This window comes from Ceratotherium simum, chromosome 14 (genome assembly GCF_057802395.1).
Source record: "Ceratotherium simum simum isolate JZ-2026a chromosome 14, ASM5780239v1, whole genome shotgun sequence".
NCBI classification, from domain to species: Eukaryota; Metazoa; Chordata; class Mammalia; order Perissodactyla; family Rhinocerotidae; genus Ceratotherium; species Ceratotherium simum.
The window spans coordinates 34356222-34381792 of record NC_141913.1 but is presented as its reverse complement, the minus strand read 5'-3'; the positions used below and the strand labels follow the sequence as shown (position 1 = coordinate 34381792).

The 25571-nt window shown below is 42.1% G+C and overlaps 1 protein-coding gene across 1 annotated transcript in view; it reads right to left on the bottom strand.

The window, feature by feature from the left end:
• Positions 1-25571, bottom strand: part of SETBP1 (SET binding protein 1) — a 362547-nt gene that overhangs the window by 150621 nt on the left and 186355 nt on the right. The window contains exon 3 of the mRNA XM_087439168.1: positions 23580-23633. Within this exon, the coding sequence (XP_087295294.1) occupies positions 23580-23633 (54 nt within the window). The remainder of the gene's footprint in view (positions 1-23579; positions 23634-25571) is intronic.

The window sequence follows — 25571 nt, the reverse complement described above, 5'->3', positions numbered from 1 at the left end:
ATGAAACTTCATGACAATGCAACAAGCTCAGGATTACTACCTCAATTAAGGACATTGCTACAGCAAGGAGTAAAAAGAAAAAATGATCCAAGAAGATCACCAGGAATACAAGTCTAGGCATTCCTTGTTTACTAGGGAGGCAAACTGCAAGTCTCCTCGGGGAGGAATATGTAAAATAAATTTATATTTACAATTGCTTCCTGCACGGCTGGCTAAATTGAAGTCATTTTGTGAAGCTTCACAAAGAAGAAGAGGGTACCATTTCCTGAATTCTCTGGCTGGTTCTGGCAAACAGCTTCGGGAGAGGGGAAGTGACTTGCTTGAGGTGATGAGTTAGGAATCTACGAGGCTGCTAAATGGAAACTCAACTGTAATTGGAACAGCTTTTTATTTTTTATTCCAGCCCTCAATCACCTCTTCACTCTCTAAGGTTCTTTGCCTAAACTTTCTGCTTAGTTGCAAGTTCTGTTCTCATCGGTTGCAGATCAAGAGTGGAGATCTAAAACTTAGGTGTGCCCTACAACCCCTGTTTAACCTTAGAGGAATGGACAAAGTGTGGCATGTACAATATATAAGGCAGGGATTCTCAAACTGTTTTGACCCTAAACAACAGTAAGAAGTACATTTTTCATTGTAACTTTGTACACACATACCAGTGTGTATTTATGTATGTGTTTCACACACAATAAAATGAGTTTTATGAAATGAAATTTATACTTACTAAGTATGAGGCATGTTGATTTTTTCCCCTCCCTCCTTCCCTCCCTCCATCCTTCTCTCTTCTCTTCCTTCCTCCTTTCCTTTCTTTTCTTTTTTCCTTCCTTCCTTCTTTCCTTCATTAGCAGTAAACTGCTAAATTGAATTCACAATCTGCTAATGGATCTTTTTTGGAAAAAAGAAAAATCTTACATAAGGAATAAAAGTGAAAGATTTTTGCCACTACAAGAAGGCCACATTGGGGTGAGGAAAGGGCATTGATCTAGCAGCCAGGAGACTGAGGGTCTATTCCTGTTGACCATCAACTGTGCAGGATGGAAAGCAGGATGGAACTTCTGGGCCAGTCTGTGTTTGAAACTCACCTCCCCCAGTCACAAGTTGTGAACTTGGGCAAACTACTGAACCTCTCCATGCTTTACTCTCCACATCTATCAAATGGACACTCATAGAACCTACCCTAAGGGGTTATTATGAGGATCTGGTGAGTTAATATAGGAAAAGGACTTAGAACAGTGCCAATGCCTGGCCTTCAGTAAGCAGTCAGTAAATGTTATCTAATATTTCTAAAATTGAGGGGATAGCATCTGTTCTAACTATCTAAACCTTTCACTTAGGTTTTTTGTTTGTTTTTAAGGAGATGAGAAGGAATGGAATGGGGAGAAATGATTCAAAGTTGTTCTGGAAAAAGGACTGGTGATGTCATTGACCACAAGCTCTTTTTGAGCTAGTAGTGGTTTCTAAAATAGTCATCATAATCCTAGATGACAGAATTTGAAGTAGAAAATTTCAATGGATACTGCTAACAATCACACCACACCAGTCAGGGCACATTTAGAATACTGTGTCAAATTCTGAGGACCTTGCTTAGAGTCATGGAGACACCAGAATTGTCTATTCTATGGAAAGGTGAACAGAACTAAAGGGATGGAGACTCTATCAATTAAGGCTTGGCAGAGAAAACAAGAAGTGTTTAGCTTGGAGATAGGAAGATTTATGGGAGCCTTGATAACTGCTTTCAAATGGCTGAAAAATTATTTTGTGGATGAGGAAGAAAAATTATTGTGTGGGAGTTACGACAGAACCAGTAGATAGAAGTTTCAATGAAATAGATCTGAACTCTATATAGAGACTAATTTCCAAACAATAAAAGCTGTCTAGCCACAAAATAAGTTGCCTGGCCCAATAGGAAGCTCTTCATCACTGGAAACATTCAAACAGAGAGGAGATGACCTAGGAGGTATGCCTAACTGAATTCTTGCATTAGTAGCAAGATCAAGTCAGATAGAGCCTCTTTAGAGCTAAAATTCTACATGATGACATATAAATGGGCTTTAAAAGGCCTAAAGCTATGTACATATGCAGAGTGACATTATTTTGATGCTGGGTGCACCTGTTTGTACCACCTAGAAAGTCTGTATAAGTTCTCCAGGAGATATTTTGTTTCCTTAATTCCTGTACATTTGCTTCCTTAATTCCAACACCAGTCTAAAGTTTCCAATTAAAGCAAAACTTGGGCAGCCACATAACTCTCCACCAACAAAACAGCTAGGTCTTTGTGTAACAGAACTTCTTGTCTACAGTGAAGAACTAGTGGAGTTTGGTTTACTTTTCTTTCAGCCCTTCAATAGCAAACAAACAATTTGGAGATAATTTGGGCTCCGTGTAAACTCCTCACGCCCTCTCATGCCGAAAAACTGTCAAAATGTTTCAATGTAAAAGGATTATTCAGGATTCATTTTATGAGGCATTTGAGCTTAATTTCTGCTGTTTCTCCTCACACTGGAGTACCCAGGGCTCCCCCTCCCCTCAGCTGTGAGTCTGGGTTTCTCATCTCGTAGGTGGGTTTGATTAATATGTCTGTCGATCATGAGCAAACTCCTTTGAGAAAATGAAAAGCAATGTTCAAACGTTCAAGAATAATGTCTTTTACAGTTCCCATCTCAAGATGTCTAAGACAAAAATCTCTGTGAAAAGACATGTGACCTACAGAAGAAAAAAAATGCCTCCATTATACAGAAACAAGATCTCTTGGTATTTCTAAAGTAGGACTCTGAATCGGTCAGATGAACAGGGAAAGGAAAAATGGAAGCCTAAGCAATAGCCCAGAAAATTTGATAAATATTTACAGCCAAATGGGATCAGGCAGGCCTCAAACACATCATTTGTCTCAGGAATAGGGCATTTGCAGCCTTTGTTAACTGCACGGTTACAGTAACTTTGGCTTACTTCGGTGGAATAGACCCACTCATGATGATTTTAAAAGCTGCAGTTAGAGCAGAGCCTCATTATAGGACTTCCACACAAGACAAGGCTGGGTTATAATGAGGCTCAGTCTATCGCGCCCCTGACTTATGCTCACAGGTATCTGGATGAGGAGGAGAAAGACAGGTAGGGAGAAGAGGATTAACAGGAAAAAGGATAACGATGCATATGGCAAGAAGTAGTGCAATTAAAACTATATGTGTGCTTACTTGTTTAATGTCTGTCTCTGGCCTGGTATTAATGTCTATCTCTGCTTCAGAAGACCACGGATCATACTGGAATATAAAAAGTCCACCATGGTGCCTGGCCCAGAGTGGATAATACACATTTTTTATAACTTCTCTTCTCCTCCACTCACTTTTCCTTCTCCATCAAAATCCTACTCCATCTGCAAGATCTAACTCAGTCCACTCTGTTTCTGTACACCTTGTGACCTGACAGGCCCCTGGATATTCCCTTTAGTGTAAGATTGTTTTCACATCTGTAAAGAAAATACAATGGAATTGAACATTTCTACCTGAGAACTAAACCCAAGGAAAGAAAACAAATAAATCAAGACTCCATTCAACTGAAGGTCTATTTCTCAGGCCGGTTTCCTTGAATGCTTTACAAACAGTAGGCACTTAATAAGATTTGCTGACTGAATATGTGATAAAATGTAGATCAAACATAGATGATCAAATATAGGAGTGTTTACAGTGCTTTTGTTTTATTTCATTTGTGCCGGTGTGCCGCTCCTTCTTGACAAAGGTTTTGTGTTTGCCAAGAACCCTAGACTTGGAATCAGAAGACCCATGTAAATTCCAAGCCAGTATGGTCACTTACTAACACTGGGAGCTTGGGCGAATTGTTTAATTTCTAGAGTTTCAGTTCCTTAGAGTTAAAATTTAGAAGAAAAGTAATTGCCCTGTCTATGCTGTAGGTTTGAAGTGAAAATTAAATGCAACAATCATTAGGAAATTAATCTTTAAGCAAAAAGTATTATCAAATGTAAGATAAGGTAGGTAAGTTATAGTCTATAGGTCACGCCTTCACTTTTCTTCTGCCAGCTGCAGGCTTCAGCTGCTTTGGAGGATCCCCTAAATTAAAGAATGAGAGAAAAATGGGCATATGTGTCCTAATAATAACTTAATAATATATCATTTTAATAAGATCTACACAAACATGTCAGAATGCTCTATCTTTGATCTCTAAGAAGATTCCTGTGGAAGAGGCTTCGTCTTCTTGCTAAAGTTTCCTCATCAGGTAGAGAGAAATAGGATAACATCTTAGATGGAGAAAAACTCAAAAAGCAGAAGAATCCAGTAACATACAGAATTAATAGCACCTCTCTGTATTACAAAGATGTTCTCGCCCTGCTTTTCACATGAAGATTTACCACTACTAGAATAAGAACACATAAAACAACAAATCATCCATTAAATGTTGAGAAAAATTATATTATCCAATAAAAAGGGAGAAAATTTTCAGAGAAATCAGAATTTCAGAAGAATTTCTAAGGGTCAGTTATTTGTCAAAGCTGTGGAATGGGGCTTCTCCACAGAGATGGCAATCAATTGTCAACACCTAAATTTACCACGACCTTTATCTGTCCCCTCTATGTGTATATAAACATAGAGATATGAAATCTCTCCTGGGTTAATTGTATATCAAAAGGCCTTATCTCAACATTTTAATTTAGCAACCTGCTAAGACCCTCGCAGCCGAATCTAACAAATGAGGTTCTCGGTGTCCGCTCTTTTAAGTGGACAGTCAGTGCATTCACATCTAAGAGACACTGTCGCCATCCCTTAGCGATGGTTGGAAGTCTTTAAAGCAGACCATGACTTGAGCACCTAGAGATGGTATTTCTTATGACTCCAATGTACACTCAGCACATGTCTGGAGCCAAACTGAGCTCCACACAGAATCGAAACAGTCTAAGTTAACTGATCAAGTTTTTCTTGGTTGTTTATTGGTTTTAGGACAGGATTGAGTAGGGATGATAAATAAGACTTTGATGATAGCCCTTAAAACTTTTAGAGGAAGAATGAACATCTCAGTACAAAGTTAACTTCCTCTTTTGATTTTTCTCTTCCTAATTTGGCAAGAAAACAGAAAAATTTTAAAGACACAGAGGCCTATTGTGGTCCCTGGAGATTAATGAAAGAATCAGAGAAATCCTAAAAGCATCAGCAAAATTGTTTATCTCTGTTTTGAAATGCTGAAGGGAAAAACGGTGCAGGGGGTCTGTGGCTTTACAATAAAAGGGAGAAAAACAAACATTTATTAAGGAAGATATTTAACTTTCCAGTCAATTGAGGCTTACAGGCAAATGAAATCAGTTTGCTGTTATTCTTCCAGAATAAAAAAAGTATAAGAGAGAGAAGCTTCCACTTGCTGGTGAGTGACCAGGTATATTATTTGATATTACACCTTACACCTTCGGGAGAGAATCGGTGGACACCACTTGGGACATAGATCAAGCCATCTCTCTAGTCCTCAAGGGGAAGGTCTGGAAACTAAAGCAGTCAGCTGACTTGACTCCCAGGAAGGATTGGCTGTCAACTATTTCCAGACCCTCTTGCTTTGTACCTTTATATTGGATCTCCAATTTACTATCAATCAGTTTCCATGCTCCAAACCCCTGGGTTAGCTGTCAGAGGCATCAATGTTATTAATCTTCAGTGGCCATGTCAATGACAGTCACTGCTCATATAAGTCCACACAAGGGATAAACATAATAGCGGGGCATTAGGCTGTGAGTAGACAAGGTAAGTCTGAGGAAAAGAACAGGCTGATTGTCACCATTTTAATAAAGCACAAACCTCCTTTATCTGCTATATAACTTTTTATTTTGCACCAATGGGAAGCTTATTCCTTTTGGTACCAATTCAATTCATAAGTCTTCAGGGAAGATAAATCTTTAGCTAAAGAATAGAGAGAACAGTATCAGCTTCAAAACACTACTTCTTGGGATCCTGTAAAAAGGCTCCTCCAAGCAAAACCCCTGAGTGTTCTCTAAAAGTGGTTCATAGGTGACATCGGATGAGCTGCTAAGAACGCACCTTCACACAGGCAGAGCTACCTGGCTCACAAGGGGACAAAGCCCTAGGTTTGAGTTTCATTAGCTCTAATTCTTACCAACTGAATTGCAGGCTGCAGGCTCCACCTATATAACCTCACTCCCTGGATCTTCATGTAGAAATTGATCATCTTCCCTGGGAGAGCAGGACCAGCAGCGCTCTGGATTACTCCACCAATGAAGGAGTTTAGGCTGCCTTTCATCTAGGATGGGCACTAGATGCTCCTCTAATATGTAAGTTCCTTATTGAGCTCACAAAATGATTTTCTTTGTTTGTTGCTCCAGATCTTGTCTAGTTTGGCTCTACTGTCTTGCACCCCAGTACCCTACCTTCCTCCTATTGAGCCCTTGCATTTTGGAGCCTGGGTTCCTGGTATTTGCAATTGGATGTCCTGCTGCTACTCCTCTATGTGATCTTTGTTTGACCACCTCTGCTTAGGCCTTTGACATCCTCCTGTCTTGCCCCTGGGCATCGTGGTTCATAGTTAGCCACTGGCTCATTGTATTTTCTGCATGTGCTGTCTCCTGTCGTCAGTGGTCCAAAAATTTTGTCCTTCCTGGGTGCTCACCCCAGAATAAACAATCCTAGCCAGTCCCTGCTCCTGTCTTCTTTTGCTGAAGACCTGACACAGCCCTTGGCCTCAGCCTTTGCACATTCCACCCTACTTTTCCACCACTTGAGCCCTAGTTGAGAGTAGGGAAAACCCCTCTGTTCTGTCATCTCATTATTGGAGCTGCTTCTTCTGCCCTAAGGGTAGGAGTCTCTAGCCCTGTCAAGAAGGGAATTCCCAGGTAATCTTGCTGATGCTCAGAATAGCCAGAGAGAGCTATACACACCTGGTTGGCTGAACTGATGTGCCAACCGAGAGACTGGGGACTTCCCCAACTGGGAACAGCAGCCCAGTCAATGAAGGAGGTGTAATTTTGTGTGTGAATGACTCACGGCCTTGATGAATGGTGCTAGGCTCTCTTCAGTCATCAAATACTTCCTAAAGGCCCACTGGGTGCCAGGTACTGCATGAGGTGGGAGAGTTAAAAAAGCTTTCTTTTAATAAGCACCTACCTTGTATCAGGCATTTTACATCAATCGTTTCTAATCCTTCCAGTAACACTCAAAGGGAGTTCATGTCCCCACTTGACAAAGGAGAAAACTGAAGTTAAGCAATTTTCTCAATATCATACACCTACTAAAAGGAAGAACAAAATTCAGACCCAATTCTATCTGACCCCAAACTCCAAATTCTTCCCAAATACCACATGGTAACACTATTCACTCAATGGCTAATCATTCATTCATTTGACAAGTGTTCCTGAGACCCTAATGCAAGCCAGGGTCTCTGCTTGCTAAGTTCAATGTGAGAAGATCCTTCACCAAGAATCAGAAGGTCACTTTGGAGGTGCTCACGGGAAGCTATTTGGGGGCTTTAAAAAGCTGACATTTATGTGTGGCATCAAACTGAATAGTTGGCTTCTTTTGAATTAATAATAATAAAAAAATGTACAGTCCAGTAATCTTTCAACAGGAGAAGTGGTTGCCAAGCTAATGAAACTCCCAAAGATGAGGTTTTCTCCATATTTCTGATGGGTGCTGAAGTTTAAGAGGAATTGGATACACCTGAAAGGTGACAGGGCTCTTCCTCTAGAAGACATCTGGGTAGACCTGAGAGCCACAGATTATAAGCACCCTCTTTTTATTTTAATTGAAACCACTTATACATATGAATAGAAAAGTACATTATCCAACTAGGAAAAATATGCAAGCATCAAAAAATGAAATGGGAAGGCTTTGATCCAAGTGAGTTGAGGAACATCTTGGACAAAATAAATAAAGATTTAAGTAGTCAATGCCCCAAGCAGTGAGCTATGGAAGAGCTATGCCTATTCTTAAAAACCTTCATTTATACTCTTTACAGGCTTTAGAAGTCCCATCTCTAAGGAATGGAATGGAACGAAAAAGGAAAAAATACTAGAACTGGAAGGCTTCCTAGGTATCATTCAAGCAGATCCCTCCATTTGGTGCATAAAGAAACTGAGACACACAGCCTGACTGACAGCTGGAGTAAAAGCTGTATCTGCGGCTGCTTGGGGTGCAGATGAAGAGCTAAAGGCTGATTTGATTCCACTTGTGTTCAGCTGCCATCTGAGGCCATAAAGAAACTGAGACACACATCTAGGCACCAAACTCAAGACATACTGAGGGTCTCAGGTTTCCCATGTCATTTTATTTTTGGAAAGACCTCTTCAAGATGCCAGTAGGGTTTAGTGTAACAGACTGGAAGAAGTTGTATTTGAACAAGAGTATCTTCACTGACACATTTTCCATGTATCATCTTTTGGCAAACATAGAAACTATTTCCCTAACGGCATACTTGTGAATTACTCAGAGTTGCTGGGGACTCCAGTTCTATTTTTCCAATGACCTTCTTCTGATTTCTGAATCTAAGGTGAGTTTAAAAAGGTTCTGGGCTCTGACCTGGGCATGAACACCACAGCCTCCCAACGTTGCCATTGGAAGGACCTACTGGACCAACTTTCCTCACCTGTACAGAGGGTGTTCACTTGGAAAGGGTGGCAGGGAAAGAGGAGACACATGGAGTGAAATGACATGGAGAAACACCAAGCTGGAGAGGTCTTATAAAATTACATTTACTGAGAAAGTACTCAGTTCCAGTCAAAGTGCTAGGTCCCTTACATACGTACTTAATCATTCTTACACCAGGTGAGTATTGCTTCCTTCATTGTATGCATGAGAAAACTGAGGCTAAGAGAGGTTGTCTAACTTGAACAAGATCACAAAGTTAGCAAGTGTTGAAGCTGAGATTTCATCTCAGGTCTCGTACCCGCACCTGCAGAAACCCCTCTGCTATACTGCCTTCCCTTCAGATGCGTCCAGAGATTGGGCACTAACTAGGCACCTGGGGGTAAAGCTCCTTCTGTTGCTGGGAAATTCTTCCTAAATAAACTAGAAATCTGCCTCTTTCAACCAATTCCCATTGGTTCTAGTTTTCCTTTGGGGAACAATTAGTTTAGCAGAAATTCTAAATCTCTTCTATACATAATGCAGAAATGTATAGAGATGCCACCGGTACACAATACCAGCTACCCTGTCATCTTACATCTGTGGACAAGAGAGCAAAGAACAAAATGGGAAAGGGGCTTTAGAGTCTGAAGGTCTTGGTGAATCCCTGTTGTCACTTTACCACTAAATAGCTGAGGACTTTGAGCAAATCACTTAATCTGCCCCAGTCTCTACTTTTTGTTCTGTAAAATGGAATTAATTATCCCTGCCTATTTCACATGTTTCTGGTGCTCACCAAGTATAAGAAGGCATATAAAACTGCTACATAAATATAAACCGTTTTTATTGTTTCATATCCTGCATATGTGTTTGAGCATGACCTGATTCATTCCATGAGTGCAAGGAATGAAGTACCTTTTTAAAAAGTCTCTCTGGCCATAACTTCAGGTAGATGGCCCTGCACCTAGTGGAGATGCATTAATATATCAACAGATACCCAGCTCAGCTAATCTAGACTGATACATATTTAAGGAAAGTGGAATCAATAAGATTGGCACAAGGGCCAAGTTTCTTCAAGTGTTGGATTGTCTATGGCATATTTTTTTAAAAAAAGATATGATAGAGGAAGATGGGGGGGAGAGTTTTCGCTGCAAGAGGAGAGTTTATTTTCACAGCTGAGCTACGTTAGTGATTCTGAGAATGGCCCAGTCTCGAGGGCACAGACACACCATCACATCCCACCGAGACAGCATTTGATGAATTGCATCTCGGAACACCCTACTCATGGCGGAGGCTGTGTCAGCAAGCCAGAGCTGTCCTCTGAGTTCACTTGCGCACAAATGGATCTCCCACAGACAAGTGGATCCCGGACTACTTCTCAAGCCATGCTGATGGGGAGGCCGGACAAGGGAGCTCCCTTTCCCACTAGTTGTGGAGATACTGACGCTGAGGACACATGGCATGGTTTGATGCCTTCACCTCCATTTAACGCTTCATATGTTATCTCATGATTTCTGAGGGCCGTTTCGGTCCCCAGTGGTTTGCAAGAGACAAGCTCTACCTCTTATCTGAGAACCAAAAACGTTATCTGAAGAGCTGCCACCTGCAGAAAGGCTGGTGTCAAACCAAATGCACTGGTGAAGTACTTCTTTTAGGGGAAACAAACACGTGTACACAGGGGTGTATACGCACGCGTGCACGCACACACACACACACACACACACACAGACACACGCACACACAGACACCTGGAATGAATTATCTGCAAAGCTGCTGAAGCCCATAGCATGAGCCCTGCCACGCTAACCTGATATCCTATGGACCTATCCCCTGTCCCTGCCTGATGCCATGTCTGCCTTCCTACCTAAAATAGGACGTGCTTGATGCTGTTCTTGTGGGCAGGGCGCCCTCAGCAGCAGCTGGGAGAGGGAGGGCTTGGTGAGCCAATGAGCCCCTCAGTTGGAGGCACTGGCAGCTGACTTTGAGTTCGGGAGAATCTTTTCTTCCCCAGGTGAAGGGACGTATATCGTAGGCATGAGGGAAGAAGAGGCAGGTTAAAAAAAGTAAGATGATACAAAAGTTGCTTGTCACAAAGCAGAAGGAAGAGAATGGCTTCCCATTCTCCTCCAGGCTCTGGCCTCAGATGACAGCTGAGCACAAGTGGAAACAAATCAGCCTTTAGCTCTTCGTCTGCACCCCCAGCAGCCACAGATACAGCTTCCACTCCAGCTGTCAGTCAGGCTGAAGCACTCAGTAAATGCCCATGATTAGCACCTTCCTCAATTGGGAGTGTAAATGGAGAATCACAGCTCACTCCTCAAAGTAGCCGGAGCCACACACCCATTAATTTCTACCGAGCCAAATGTAAACAGAAAATGAATGTTCCTGTACACGTTCCAAATTTTATTTCCCCTGCTAAACTGTTGGGAGGAGGAAGGATAAGTTCTTCTCTTATGATCTTTTTCCATATTTGAAATGATCTTTATGTTTGACTTCCAACCAAATGATTCTCAAAGGGAGACAATGAAAGCCCCTGCACCCCCATTTGTCAGTATTTAAGGCTTAATGAACTCTTGGCGAGTTCTCTCCTCCCAGAGCTTCACGGTTGTTATTACTGTTTAGTGGTGATCTGTCCAATGCTCCAACATGCCAAGAACGCTTGCTCGTAATGAGAAATATATATTTATTTACTAGTTGAGTAATCTACAGAGATGTTTTTCTGGAGATTGCCACGTTCACTAAGAACTACCACACCCAGCTGTGCTCTTTGTATTTAAATCCCAGGCATTCTCCAATGAGGGGGCCACCGGGTCCAGCCTGCCCCGCCTGCTCCTGCCTCCATCTCAAAGATAATCTCCCTCAGCTGTGTATGAATCTGGATCGAGAGGAGTGCGTTCAGAGCTCTAAGCCTCTGGGTGCAAAAGATTCTCTACAAATGCACATTCAGAGTAAACAAAACCCATCAGGTCCCTGTGAGAGTCCGACCCCTGATTGTGCTAAACACATCACGATGGAATCTGCAACTGGCAAAGTAATTGGCGTTATTACAGCTGATGGGGAATTTCTGATGCTGCCCGAGCTCTCCTTTGAAATAATACTCAGCCATTTAATTTGTCCAGCTCTCGTTTAGCTGATTGCTCTTTTCTGCTGGAGTTTATCAAGAATGAAACGCGCTGTCTCTCCAGACGCCTGCAGGCTGAGATTTCACAGGCATTTCTTTTTTCAACACTCTCCCCTTCTCTTATGACCTGTGCCTTAGTCACCTTTCACAAGATACCAATAATGCAATAGGTTGGAGGCGGGTGAATCAAACTGATTTAATCCAAAGCTGTGTATTTCTAGTCCCAACTCCAGAGGCACTGAACACTCTCTCTACACCCTAAAATAATGATGAGAGACACATAGACCTCCAGATTTGATCATCCTAAAAAAGGCTCACAAAATTTATTAGCTCTAAAATTAAGACAAGTGATAGAAGACATCTTCATTATAACTGCAAAGCCAGGAGGCATTAGAGAAATATCAGAATTTGGATACCTGCATTTTTGTTTGGGGATGTGTTTTCACCCCTGGTATACATACAAGCATCCCTAAAATGGGCTCAGAAATATTTATTGAGCATCTACTTTTTGCTGGAAGCAAGCAGACTCTTTTTACACACGCTCATACCCCCCAATCCCCATTTAGGCATTTCTGTTCCTCCCCGGATGAAGGGCAAGAAAGCCAAATTTAGCCAGCTGTGCTTTCTCACTGTACAGAGAAGGCTGGCATCTGGGCACAGACCTCTCGTTCCCATCAGCAAGCTATTTGCCCTGTCAGCATGTCAGTGATGGACTGCTTACTGGAGACCAGAGTCCTGTGGTCAGGATGGCTCCCCTCTGCAGGTGCCATCTCAGTCTGATGGCCCACAAAATCTAGAACCCATGTGCTCCCTGGACCACCCCTTGCCACACTTTTAATAGAGAAAACTGAAAGTATGGATATGAAAGTAATCACACAACATCCCCAAAAATTCCCAAGTCCTAACACAGTCTCTCTGAACAGCGCCCATCCAAATGCCCTTTGGTACACTTTCTCACTCACTCTTCTGGGCAATAAATCTCTGAGCCTACGATTCTTGTACAGCGTCAGAGCCAAAGTGGACGTCCAGAATTATGCTGAGATCACTGTACCCCAGAGGGTTTTCAGATGAGGCAATACTCTGGTGGTTGAAAATGCTCTTGATACACTTGTTTAAAATCATTTTTAATACTTTACAGCTATTCCTTTTCCATGGGGGAAAAGATAAAATGTTAATTCAGAAAGTGCCATAGATGGTAAGGGAAGGAAGCAATCAATGAAGGCACTTCTGGGTGCTCTCATCTCCCAGCTAAATAGTCCCTATCTGTCCCTTATCCATTCCATCCATCTCTGTCCTCCTCCATCCTCTTCTGGGGTCATTCTCACAGGCCAGAGTGTCTCCCATTGCTCATTTGAACGACAAGTGTCATAAACAAACTGCTAAGGAGATCATGCAAGATCTAGATTTCTTGTTTATGTTTTTCTTTATTCTGCAGTAATCCCAAATTCTAGTCAGATTGTCTTGGGAAGCTGCAATTTGTGCTGTAACCCTCTAACTTCAGTGGCCTAGGTTCAATTTCAATTATGTAACCTATAAGAGTAATAAGAATTATGGCACACATTTATGGTTTGCTTACCGGATGCCAGACACTTCTTTGAGCCTATCTATTCACCTATCTATTCAAAATCCCATGGGACAGGTATCCTTCTTCACTAATGAGGAATCTCAGCCACATAAAAGTTAAATAACTTACGGAGGTCACACAGCTAGTACAGGGCAGACCTAATGCTTCAAACTTATCAGTTTGGGCCCAGCATCGGTTCTCTTAACAACTACATGATAAAGAAATGGGAAATATTCTCTGTGCTAGTTATTTAACACAGCAGGGTGGGAGAGATTTATGCCATATTCCTAAATAAGCATCAATTTTTACCATTTATAGTAATAAAGACTATAACAACATCACATAAAGTTTTTCCATCTTCTGCATCATTGGTTTGGGACACCTGTTGGAAACATGGTTCTCCCAGAGGCGCTGATACACATTTTTAGGAAGGTGGGAGTTGTAGAAGGATGATCATAGGCAGAGCTGGAGAGAGGGGAAGTGGATGGTCATTATCAGGGAGATATCAGAAAACTGTAGTGGAGGCTGTTTGCAGACTCAATGTGGCCTCCAAACACAAGCAGGCAGATGGCTGGAAGATGCCGTTTGAGATCTGCAAGCTGTTCCACTATGAGGGACCCTTTCCTGTGAGGGTCTCCTGACACCTCTCAATCCATCCCTTTTGTTTGGTTACAAGATGGTAAGAAAGGGGTCATGTAGGGTAAGAGGACAAGAGGGTTGAAATGTGAGCCAGGCAGTAGGAATGGAATGGATTTAAAAAGTGAGCTTGTTCATTTGTTGGAGAGGTGGGTCTTCCTTCACATGAGGCAGGATTGGAACTATCCTGCTAAAGGAATTAGGAAGAAGACACCTTCTTTCAAGTCTGAAAGGTGTCTGTGAATTAGCATTTTCCGCATGAGTCATTCCTAGACCTAAAAACATATAGAACAAAGTTATGCACCATATTAAAATTTAGACACAGGAAATCTGATGCTGTAACTCAATCTGGTAATAAACACAGATATTTGAGATATATCACAAAACATCAGTGGCCCCAGGCCTCAGAAGAGCATTATTACAGGACAATTTTTAAGAAGCTCAAACTGAAGCCTCTTTACCAAAAGGACTGAAGAGAAAAACAAGAAAACTAGAAACATGAAGATGGTGGAAGAAGTCACAGAGTAATTAAATATTTTGAGTCTTAAGGGATCATAGAAACCATCTAATCCTACACCCTTGTTGCTAAGTTTTTTGTTTTGTTTTGCTTTTGTTGTAGATGAGAAAACTATAGTTGAAAGAGAAAAGAATGACATTCAAAGTTAATCGCCACTGGTTGGCCTCACTTTGTTCATACTTCTATTCTGAAAAGTTGAGTTTAAATCAGATTTGGAGAGGCTAAATCATATTTGAATATCCTAGGATAACATATTGATTGCTTTAATAAGGTGGAAAAATCTTTCTGCATATAAATAACCCCCTCCTCTCCCAGCACCCACCTACCATCTATCAATTTTTCTGGTGTGAACTTCTGCACATTAGGTTTGTTTTACGTTGGGCCCACCTGCACGCAGCTCTCAGATGGTCAGAACATCTTGGGAGAAACGCAATATTCACTAAGTCTAAAGAGATTTAGTATCCCAGGAGAACTTATTAAGACTTCAGAATATTCCACTGAAATGCCAGACACTCTGGAAACACCTGGAGAACTTCTCTCTCCAGCACCAAATGCCAATGTTGGTTTAAAAAAAAAAAATCTAGTAAAAACACTGTGAAGGCAGGCAGTGCAAAAAATGTATACTTGTAGTACGAAACTGCTGATTTTATGGAAGAAAAGCAAGTGTCAGTTTGGGTTTTAGTGCAGGCTATGTGTATGCATGTGAGCAAATATTTTTGTTAAAAATGCTCTATTATTGTTCTACATGTCCATGTTTGGTAAGAAAAATAATTAAGTGGGTTGCCAAAGGAATTATGGAGAAAAACCTATGTTTTGTCTAGGTATCCTACAACCAGAGAGACACCTTACAGGTGGAGCTATTTTTTTTTGGAGGGGGAATATTATCTACAATACAAATATATTCACATGAGCTCACAGAAGAAGGCAAAGATTCCAGATCCTACCCTTTTGATAAAACTAGGAAACTGCATAATTAGAACAGCACTTCTCAAGCGATTTTTGGTGAATGACCAGATGTTTTTTCCCCAATCCATATTTTTGTACAGTTACTTTGGTACAATACGATAAAGATAAATTACTAGGAACATGATCATATGCTTGGATATCATGGAAACATCAGGTTGCTATCAAAGTTTCTAAACACTCTCTCTGTTTCTAGATTTATCTCACGGTGGATCAGTAATGCACACTTGACAGGCCAGCACTGGTCCGCAGCCCACGCTCTGAATAGTATTGAGTCAGAGAGCAAAGACACATGGCAGGTGATAGAAGGCAAGCCTGAAGAAAGGCCTTGAGAAAAAGCATGGGTTTACTAACCAAGAACCCGAGCAAGGAGGACTCGTGGGATCAACCTCACTCCTGAAGTCAGAGGATGCGGTCCACTAGCTGACCAAATGCATTCTCTCTTGGGGTAGTGTCGAAAAGCTGGATCTTTTGGGATATGGCTTAGAGCCTGGAAAGAATGTCTAGATAGCAAACAGAAGAGGCCATCAACCAAAACATGGTCACTAGCTAGTTTAAAACATTGGGCAAATCTTAACTAGTGAACGGAAATAACTGGGGATGAGCACAGGCGTAGGTATTACAGAATCCATGCTTAGCCAAGCTTCCTCTGCCTGGACCACTATTTCCTCCTTAGTGAAACGGGAAGAGGAAGATATCTGATAAGGGGGTTATTGTGAGGATTAAACACCAGGGGACAAATGAAGCACAGGGCACATTCCTGACACAGGGTAGACACTAATTGAATGGGAGACCCTCTACCTTCTCTCCTTTTCAAGACTTCCTCTGTGCTGCAGTCTTTATCTAGAAAATGAGGAGGTTAATTTAGATCCTGGGGAGCTTCTGAAAACACCAACATCTGGACTCCAACCAGACTAATTCAGTGTGGTTAAGCTTGAGCTCCTGTAATTTGTACATGCTCCCCTGATAATTCCCAGCAGCAGTCAAGGTGGAGAACCACCTCTCCAGGTGCTTTCTCTCCGGCTCTCTCTCCATCTTTCAGTTTTGAAATGGAGGGAGGGAGTAAGCAAGCACCAGTAGCAGGACTTACTCATACACAGTTTTGCTTTGGGATGGTTCTTCCAAAATGGCAAAGCAGAATTATACACGAATTCAAGACAAGCCAATTTGTTTCTCATCGCTGTGTGTCTTAGACGAGAGACTGCCCTGCCCACCTCTGCCTCAATTCAGTTTCTTCCTCTGTAGAAGGGGCAACAATTACCATGATTCTCCATTTGGGAGTCTAGGAAGGAAAGGAAGGAGAACAGAAATTCTTTGCCAGGATGGAAGGATTCAAAACACTTTGTAGCAATTCCCTCTATCACTCTCAGGTGTACAAATTGCTCTTTCCTGAACCTGGCACAGATCAAGAAAATTGAACACAATGTACAAAAGTGAAGATGAGGCTGATGTCATGGTCTTATCAGTGGTCAGTCTGGTTTTGAATTATCTTAACAGTGGGGATAAGCTCTAATTCAACGTGGCAGAGCATAAGTGGTTAAGAACACAGATGTTGGAGCCAGACTGCCTGAGTTCAGGTCCCAATTCTGCCACTTATAGGCTTTGTGACCTTAACTTCTCTGTGCTGACTTATAAAATGGGGATAATATAATTATTGAGTCCACAAAGGTGTTGTAAGGATTAAATGAGATAATACATGAAAAGTTCAAAGAACACTTTCTGGAACATAGTACAATTTTAGTAAGGATTGGCATATATATACTCCACCAAAGGCAATGTGAACATGTACTAACGCCAACTCCTGTTGAGTCCAACAGGGGCTGCATGCTCTGGAAAATCCAGAGTTTCTATTTCAATCTTTACAACTGTTGACGCTGAACTCGTAGGCAGTGGGTGTCCATTGGGAGTAGAGTCAGATAACCATGTTCTGTTGGAGAGCCATGATCAACCCTAGAAGAACAAGCAACTTGGGAACTCAAAAATGTCATGCTAAAAAGAGAGGAGCTGAGGAGCCTCTAACTCTCCCTGGAGTCCTGCTACTTCTCAGGGGAGAGAAGGCTCAGGGAGCCCACCTGTAGCAATAAAAGCCATAGAGCATCATGAGCCATAGGCTGCTGTTGTGGCCCCATGTCTGCTTCATCCTGCTTTTTCCGTTGGGAGATGTGCACAGCTAGGATTTCTTTCTACTCAGAAACTCCATGGTCATATCTTCCTAAAAGGTAGCTTCTCTTTACTAAATACTTGGGGTTGTTGCATTAAAAACTTCTAGGTTAGGAGTCATGGAGGCCAGGATATTTTGCACATGGTTATATCCCCTGATGATCTATGAGAAGAACTGATTGTGGAGCCTGAGGAAAATGGAGTTGTGTTCGTTTAGAGATGACAAAGCCCTTCTCCTTTGAATCCTGGGCCATAATCATTCTTACTCCAGGGATGAACACTTCACCTTCTCAACGTGTACTTCCTTCTGGGCCCCCACTTTGGTGAACAATACTCCTATTTCTCCAATCAGCCAAGCAGCTGCCAGGTCCCTGATCTGCCCTCATCCCTTCTCTGGCATTCGTCCCCTCAGCAACACCCCCACTGACCCAGCCCAGCTTCATACCCTACGCCCTACTACTTCTCATACGGACCAATGGCACAAGCTTATTACTGGACCTCCTCTTCATTTCATCACACCTCCTACCCATGGCATAATCTTCTTGTAACCAGTTCTGACTCTTGCCCACCCTCAAACCTTCAATGGCTCCACTGTCTTCAGATGGATGTCAAAATCCAAACTCTGGATCCTGATTCAAACAGATCAACTGTAAAATGACATGCTAACATAATCAGAGAAATCACTGAGTATTAGAAAATATTAAGGAATTACTGTTAATTTTGATAGGTGTGACAATGACACCATGACTATATTTGCTAAAAAGCTCTTATTTGTTAGAGAAGCTTACTGAAGTATTTATGAGTGAAATAAACTACTGACTGAGATTTTCTTTAATATTCCCCTCAAAATTAAAATAAAAAACAAAAGTAGCTGGGAGGACACATAAAGTAAGATTGGCAAATGGTAATGACTATTGAGGCTGGCCCAGTGGTGTGGTGGGGACCAATTATATCGGCTGTGGAAAGCTGACTGGCAAAGACTTCAAACAGATTAAACCATTGGCAGCTTAAAACTGGTCATGGTGGGGATATTTACACCACAGAGATTAGCAAATGCTACAAATGAGGCCTTTTTTTAGCAGCTTCTCATTGACGTTAAATAGTAGATAATCAAAGTTGGGTAATACATGGAGGTGTATTATACTGTTACGCCTACTTTTGTATAAATTTGAAAACTTCAATAATAGTTTGTTAAAAAAAAAGTTCAACTATTTCTCTAGACTTTTAAGACCTTCTGCAATTTGGTCCCAACTTAATTTGCAACTATTATCTCTACCATACTCCCTCTGAACTAGAGCAATTAAACCACTCCAAGTCTCCAGAACACACCCAAGCATCTCTACCCTTGTTTTAGTCTTCATCCAGGCTTCCCCAGCCCTGGAATAAGTTCACTGACTCACTTCCTTCTGTCTTGGTCCATGTACAATGACACCTCCACCTGGAAGACTTCCCTGCTTGCTCCATGAAGATACAATGTCTCCTTCCCCTGGATTCTTAAATAATTTAACCTGTACTTCTCTGACCAAAAAAAAAAAATTGAATTCACTGTGCATGGCAGGCATCATGCTAGGTCGCTTTCACAACATTGTCTCCTCTGACTCTCACAACACTCTGTGAATAAGCTGGGCAACATTTTTGCTTAATAAGGAAAATGAGGATTAAAGACATTAGGGAACTTTCCCAGGGTCACAAAGGTAATATTAGCGCAAGAACATTCTAGAATTGTCAAATTCTGGAGAAGAGTCTGTGCACAGCAGGCAGCTCCACAGAAGGGTCTCCGTGGGTGCCTCTGAATGAAATGGCAACTCGGTGACCAAAAGCCCTGTTTTCTTTACACTGAACGATGTTTCTCTGCGTGTCCTGGTTTACTCTCTTCTTATCCTTCACTACAATGTATGCTTGACCATAACAGCAATGGACATTTTAGAAATTCCTCAAAAATGGCTACCCTTTATAGCACAGCTATTACACTTGCCCCGCAAAATCATGTCTTGAGGCACACTTGAAGTAAAACTCCATTTTTCCTAAAGGAAGTATCCTCTTCTCCTCTGAGACAAAGGAGGGTTTATAAAGTAGGTGGTTTCCTTCCGTGGGTGCTCTCCTCTGTGGGGGGTGGGTCTTTTCAAGGTTGCTTTCCCAGCACTGTGGCTGGACGTGTGAAACCTCCATCTGAGTCTGGACCCCGCACTTATGGCTATTTCTTCCCCACATCCTCCACCTGGGCCCTTGCAAGCATGGGCACAAATGCCCATAGGCACACACACATGGACTTGACTGCAAAGTTTAAGCAACCTTCACATCTCTGTAGGAGCCAAGAAACAAAGAAGAAATAAATGCCAAGAAGCCCTGGATGCTATTTGTATCCTAGTGGAAGGCACAGGATCCAGCCTTTGCCTTGGATTGCTCCTAGAGATCTCAGCTGCAAAAGGAATGGAATGTCTAGCAAGAGGGGAGTGGTAAATAAATGATGGTACTAGCAACTGGACAAAAATAGCCAACTGCTAGAAGACTTTCCAGTGACAGGGAAGGCATGCAAACAAACAAAAAAGAAGGTAACAAAGAAGCATATAAAATATAGTATCAATTTAAAAATAATCCAGTAGATGTGTATGTCTATGTACAACGAAGATTGAAAGACTATACCTCAATATGTCTTTATCTATATTTCTGGGGTGGAATAACAGGAGATTTTTTTCTTACATTTTTCTGTGTCTTCCAAATTTCCTTTTTTTATTTTTTTTTTTATAGTTAACATCCATCACCACACATAGTTACAAATTTTTTTTTCTTGTGATGAGAACTTTTGAGAACTACTCTCTTAGCAACTTTCAAATACACAATACAGTATTATTAATCATAGCTACCATGCTGTACATTACATCCCCAGGACTGACTTATTTTATAACCAGAAGTTTGTGCTTTTTGACCACCCTCACCCATTCTAATTTCTACAGTGAACAAGTATAGCTTTTACAATAAGAGAAAAAAAAGGGAATGAAAAGAAAAATGGAGAAGAAAGCATAGGATTGTTGGGATTCTAGGAAAGGAATGAGATGCCTGCTTTTACTCCTTTTGCGGGTGGAGAGGAATTGTCTGGAAAAAGGAGATGAGGGTCTTCATTCCCAGTCATCCAAAGACAAGAAACGACGGGACTCAAGTGTATCCGTTCCTTCAAAAAGCAAGAACAGGACATTGGAAAATGAAAGATGCGTTTGGAGGGAAACCAAATGGAAGAGAAGAGTCTGGGTGGTTTAGGTGTGAATTTCAGAAGCTTTTCCATCTGTGCCTTTAAAACACGCTGAGAATAGTAGCCACCTGTCAGCCCCACGCCTGACTCTAGGAGACAGTGCTACCCCGCGTGGTCCAGAGGCCAAGCTCACCAGCCTGGGAAGAGTCCCCACCGCTAACGCACAAGCCTTACAATCTTAGCATCAGCCATAAGGCTTTACCTGCAAAGTAATGTGTTTATTTCCAGGAACGAGTATGGTGTCTTTACACATTAATAATCATGAGAGAAAGGCAGATAGTCATTTCCTTACTCTCCTCTTCTCTATCTGGATGCAGAAAGGAGGACAGAGACAAAGAGACAGATCAGTCCGGCCCAATATAGTTGCCACTCGCTACACATTCAAAGCTGAGAGTCACCGAGGATTAGTGAGGAAATCATGACTATTTTCCCTAAGAGGCTGCAGCAGGAACAGGCATCAAGGAAAAAAAAAACCTTTTACATGCAATGATAGGTGTGGACGGGACCGTGTGAAAGCTGACAGGCCCTATTACAGTTCCCCCAGGGAGGGGTCCTCTGTGAGCTCCCTCCTGAAAGTCAGTGACAGCTCTTGGAAGGGAACACAGCCGTGAATTATTGCGGACGTCAGGATGCGTGGGGCTCAGTTTCATCTGAAACCCAAAGAGAGAAGGGGAAAACAACAACAGAAGCCAACAATTTGGTGCAGTGGGGCTGCGAGGGGGGAACCCAAGGCATGCAGGCAGCGTTCTTTTTCTGTTTGAAAAAGCACCCAAAAGGGTGGTGTTGACTTGAGACACATCGGGCTTTTTGATTTAGGAATAACACTGAAGAATTAACTTTGATCTGGGCATGACACTCTGGCCACAAGATTCCCAGGGCTTCCTGGCCTCAGGAACATGCATCCTGAGGAGTGAAAAATGTGCATTTATGCTTCCAGCCTCGGGAGGATGACACACAAATGGAATAATGTGGAAAGGTCAGACAGAACCAGGGGAGTGAGCCATCTGCACCAGCAACTGTGGGGCTGTCTGTGGGTGAGCACGAAAGCTGCCTTTCTAGGATCATGGCCTCCGATGTTACGGATGGACCCCAAATATATCTAACTTAATAGTTAATTTTAAATCTAATATCTGGAAATATAGCTCAACAAACATGGAGAAAACATGATCATCTTAGAAAGAAACAATGCCAAAACCACCCCCCCCCACACACACATCCCTTCCATAAACTAGGTCTCCACTAGGTACCCTTTTCAAGCCACAAAAGAACAACATGCAAAGCCTTTTCTCCCTTCATTTTTATAAATTTTCAGATAAAATAAATCTCTAGCTTGGATGTGTGTAAATATAGGTGTGAAGGCAGGTAGGATATGGGTAAATGTTGACTTTGTTTTGTTTTTGTTTTTTGGAAGTTCGTGTGAATACGTGAATAAGCACTTTAATTAATAAGCAATTTAATTAATTACCAGTTTCCAATAGTTGTCATAAAGGCTAACTGGTTAACTCTTTGTAGAACCTCACTGCATCCCTGACGGAAGGATCAACAAGCTGTGATGGAATCACCCAAACTGGTGTATGGATTTATCCTGACTCTCAGCAAGGGGGCCCTTTATTTTGTTCATTCTCTTCCTTGAGCCTCTCACTTCCCACCCTCTGTTCTCATACCTAGCTCTCTGTGTGATCTGGGGCTGCTTCTCATCAGGACTCTGGTCCTCAGTTTCCCCAGCAGGAAAAGGGGGCTTACAGGATGTATCCCACATAGGAGAAGTGTAATGAGAGCATGGTGAGCTCTTGGATGTGAAACATATTTAATGAAAAGAAATTCCCAAATACATGGAATTCTTGTTACTAAAAAATTACTTGCTCTACCCCAGAAGCTCTCTGCCTTTAGCCACAATGTATCTCCCCACAAAAGTACAGCACCATGGGACTTAGCAGGGACACAGCACTTAAGGCAGGCACTGAGTTAGGAAGTGACAGAAACTTTCATATTGAAAAGGTGACAGGAGAAGGGACAGAGTCCCACAGTCCCACAAACCCTTGGGTTTACCTCTCTTTGTATACATGCTCTGTCTACACTGGGGTCCATGGGGAACACATGGACTTCTATGTCTCCTGTGTACTTGTGTGTACATGTGTTGGTGCTTATGTGTTTGGGTCTAGACAGTAAATCCCTTCCAGAGACAGGGAGGGTGATTTTCCATCTTCACCACTGCCAAGGAAGTCCCCAGAGAGCCCTTGCCTGTGCTCTCTCGTGGTTTGCCCATGTGACCTCCAAACAGCATTCTGCCAGAGATAATAGTGGCCCGTTTCCTAACCAACATCAGCGAAACTAACCAACATCAGCAAAACTCAACCATCTGCCTCTGCAGGAATCTGAGATTAACCTGCCTGCCAGACTACTGACTGCAAGGCATTTGCACACAGACTACAGAAATGTGAGTATCCTGTCCCAAAAAAGGAGAAATACAGGAGAAAACCCAGCCCCACCCCACCCTCCACCCCCTTGGTTTACCCTTTCCTAAGTTGAGTCACCTACCACCACACATTCCAAGCATCTTGGTCTGCGTTTTTTTCCACTATAAAATAGCAAGAAAGAGCAGAAAGAGGTTGTTTTGTTCGAGATGAGATGAGAGAGGAGTTGGAGAGAGAGGGCAAGCTACCAGATGATTGTCAAGGTTGGTGCCTCGAGTCAGAGAAGCTGGAAATGCAAAGTGGGGGTTTCTGCATTAGTGTCACTTTGCTTGCTCACAATCAAACTATGGAAAATTTCACTCTCCCGAACCTCATGAAAGGACCAGTGAAACTTACCTGTGGCTGAAATCCTTTGAGGTCACTGGCTGCAAGGTCACTGGCTGTGAGGAGCTGGAAAAGAACAAAGGAGTTTTCCTTAGTGATACTTCTAAAAGTTTGCATACAGTAGCCCCGGGATAACTGATCAGCAATGGACTTACTGTAGCCTAGATCCAAAGCTAAAGAAGCAGAATCACAAAAAGCAAACGTGGTATTTCTGGACTAGGAATCTCGACTCAATGGCCTTCTCATCTTGTGTCCACCACATCTCTGACTTCATCGCCCCCTCTGCTGCCCTCTCCTACCTTCTTTCTATGTGCCACCAATTCTTCTAAGGGCCTTAAATTAGGGATCATGGACTATGCGTGGACTTCAGCAGGTCCATAGACTCCTGAAATTGTAAGTACAGTTACTCATGAGTCTATAGATGTACGGTCACGTGTCACTTAGCAACAACAACATGTTCTGAGAAATGCATCGTTAGGTGATTTCATCGTGCAAACATCACAGAGTGTACTTACGCAAACCTAGATGGTGTAGCCTACTATACACCTAGTCTATATGGTATTAATCTTATAGGACATTCGTCGTATATGTGGTCTGTCGTTGACTGAAATGTCGTTATGTGGCATGTGACTGTATATACTTCCTTAGGGAGAAGGTCCTTGACTTTCTTCCTACTATCAGGGTAATGTAATCTGTGATATCACAAGTTAAAGAGACAGTTAAAGGCCCATGTCTTCTGGAAGGGTTGCTGCTGCTTCTTTTTAAATCAAAGCAGTAAAAATGCCGCTTTCCTCTTTCCAGCTATGTGACTCAGTTTCCTTTTATCCTATGTTGACTTTGATCTCATATACTATTTAGGTGTTCATAGCTTATGCCTCAAACTATCATGTACAATATTACAAGAGTCAAGTTTGTATATTTTCTCTATCTCTATGCTTAATCAATATTAAAGGGTAAAATTAAGGCATTAATATTTGCATCCTCTCCAGAAAGCACTCAATGGGATCATGTGATTAATTAATAAAATAATCACATTCTTTATTGTTGCTCAAAAATGCTGGGAAAGTATGGAATAAAGAGAAAAAGGGCAGATGCTTATTTTGATTCAAGGAGTGTGACTGCTAGCTTTGTTAGGCCTGGAGAGCATTTGCAAAAAAAGAGGGAAGATTTCATGTTTGCTGTAACAATATTTTGTTTGGTTCTAGAAAGAGAGGGAGTCACGCTGGGCTCCAGTGCCTCCAGCCTTCAGAAAAGCTCAACTGGGCTTTTTAGCTTCTCTAAATGACTTTGCCAAAAAGGATGCGTCAAGTGGTGTTACTGCCGGAATAGAGCAGAAAGGAGGTGGAGAATGTAAAAGCTGTACCTTTCTCCCCACACCCAGTCCCGTGGACTGAATTCCCCATGCAGAAGGTCCCCTGGAGAAGGCACACCATCCCTGTAGATAGCCAGGTTAGCCCTTCTGATTGTAAGGAAACAGCCAAGCAACAACCCATTGGGGCACCTGACTAAACACTAAGGGCCAAACATAATCATAAGACTTAGTCCCTGCCTTCAAGGAACCTACAATTTGGTGGAAGGATAAGCCATGTGCATGTCAGTGTGAGCAAAGTGCAATAGAGTGTAAGTGTCAAACCGTGATCATAAGGCAAGAAAAGTCAGCGTGCGGCTGTTGAAATAAGATGGTGTTGGAATGAGCCTTGAAAATGGAAAGGTGGTAGGCTGAGGCGCTTCAGATGGGGCAGCTGGAAGAACAAAGACGGAAAAGGGATTCACCGATCCCAACACACCTCCTTTTGCTTCTACTCATTGCCAGCCCCAGCATGTGTTAAGGAGGAAGGGAGGGCATTATGATAGACTTTCTAGGTCACACAGGTAGTGCATGTATTTGGGATTTAAATCCCAAACTAAATTATCCCAACGCTCATCCTCTTTTTTCTATAACATGATGCCTCTGAATTATAGCACATTGGAAATAATTTGTTGAGGAGACATGGCTTAGGAAAA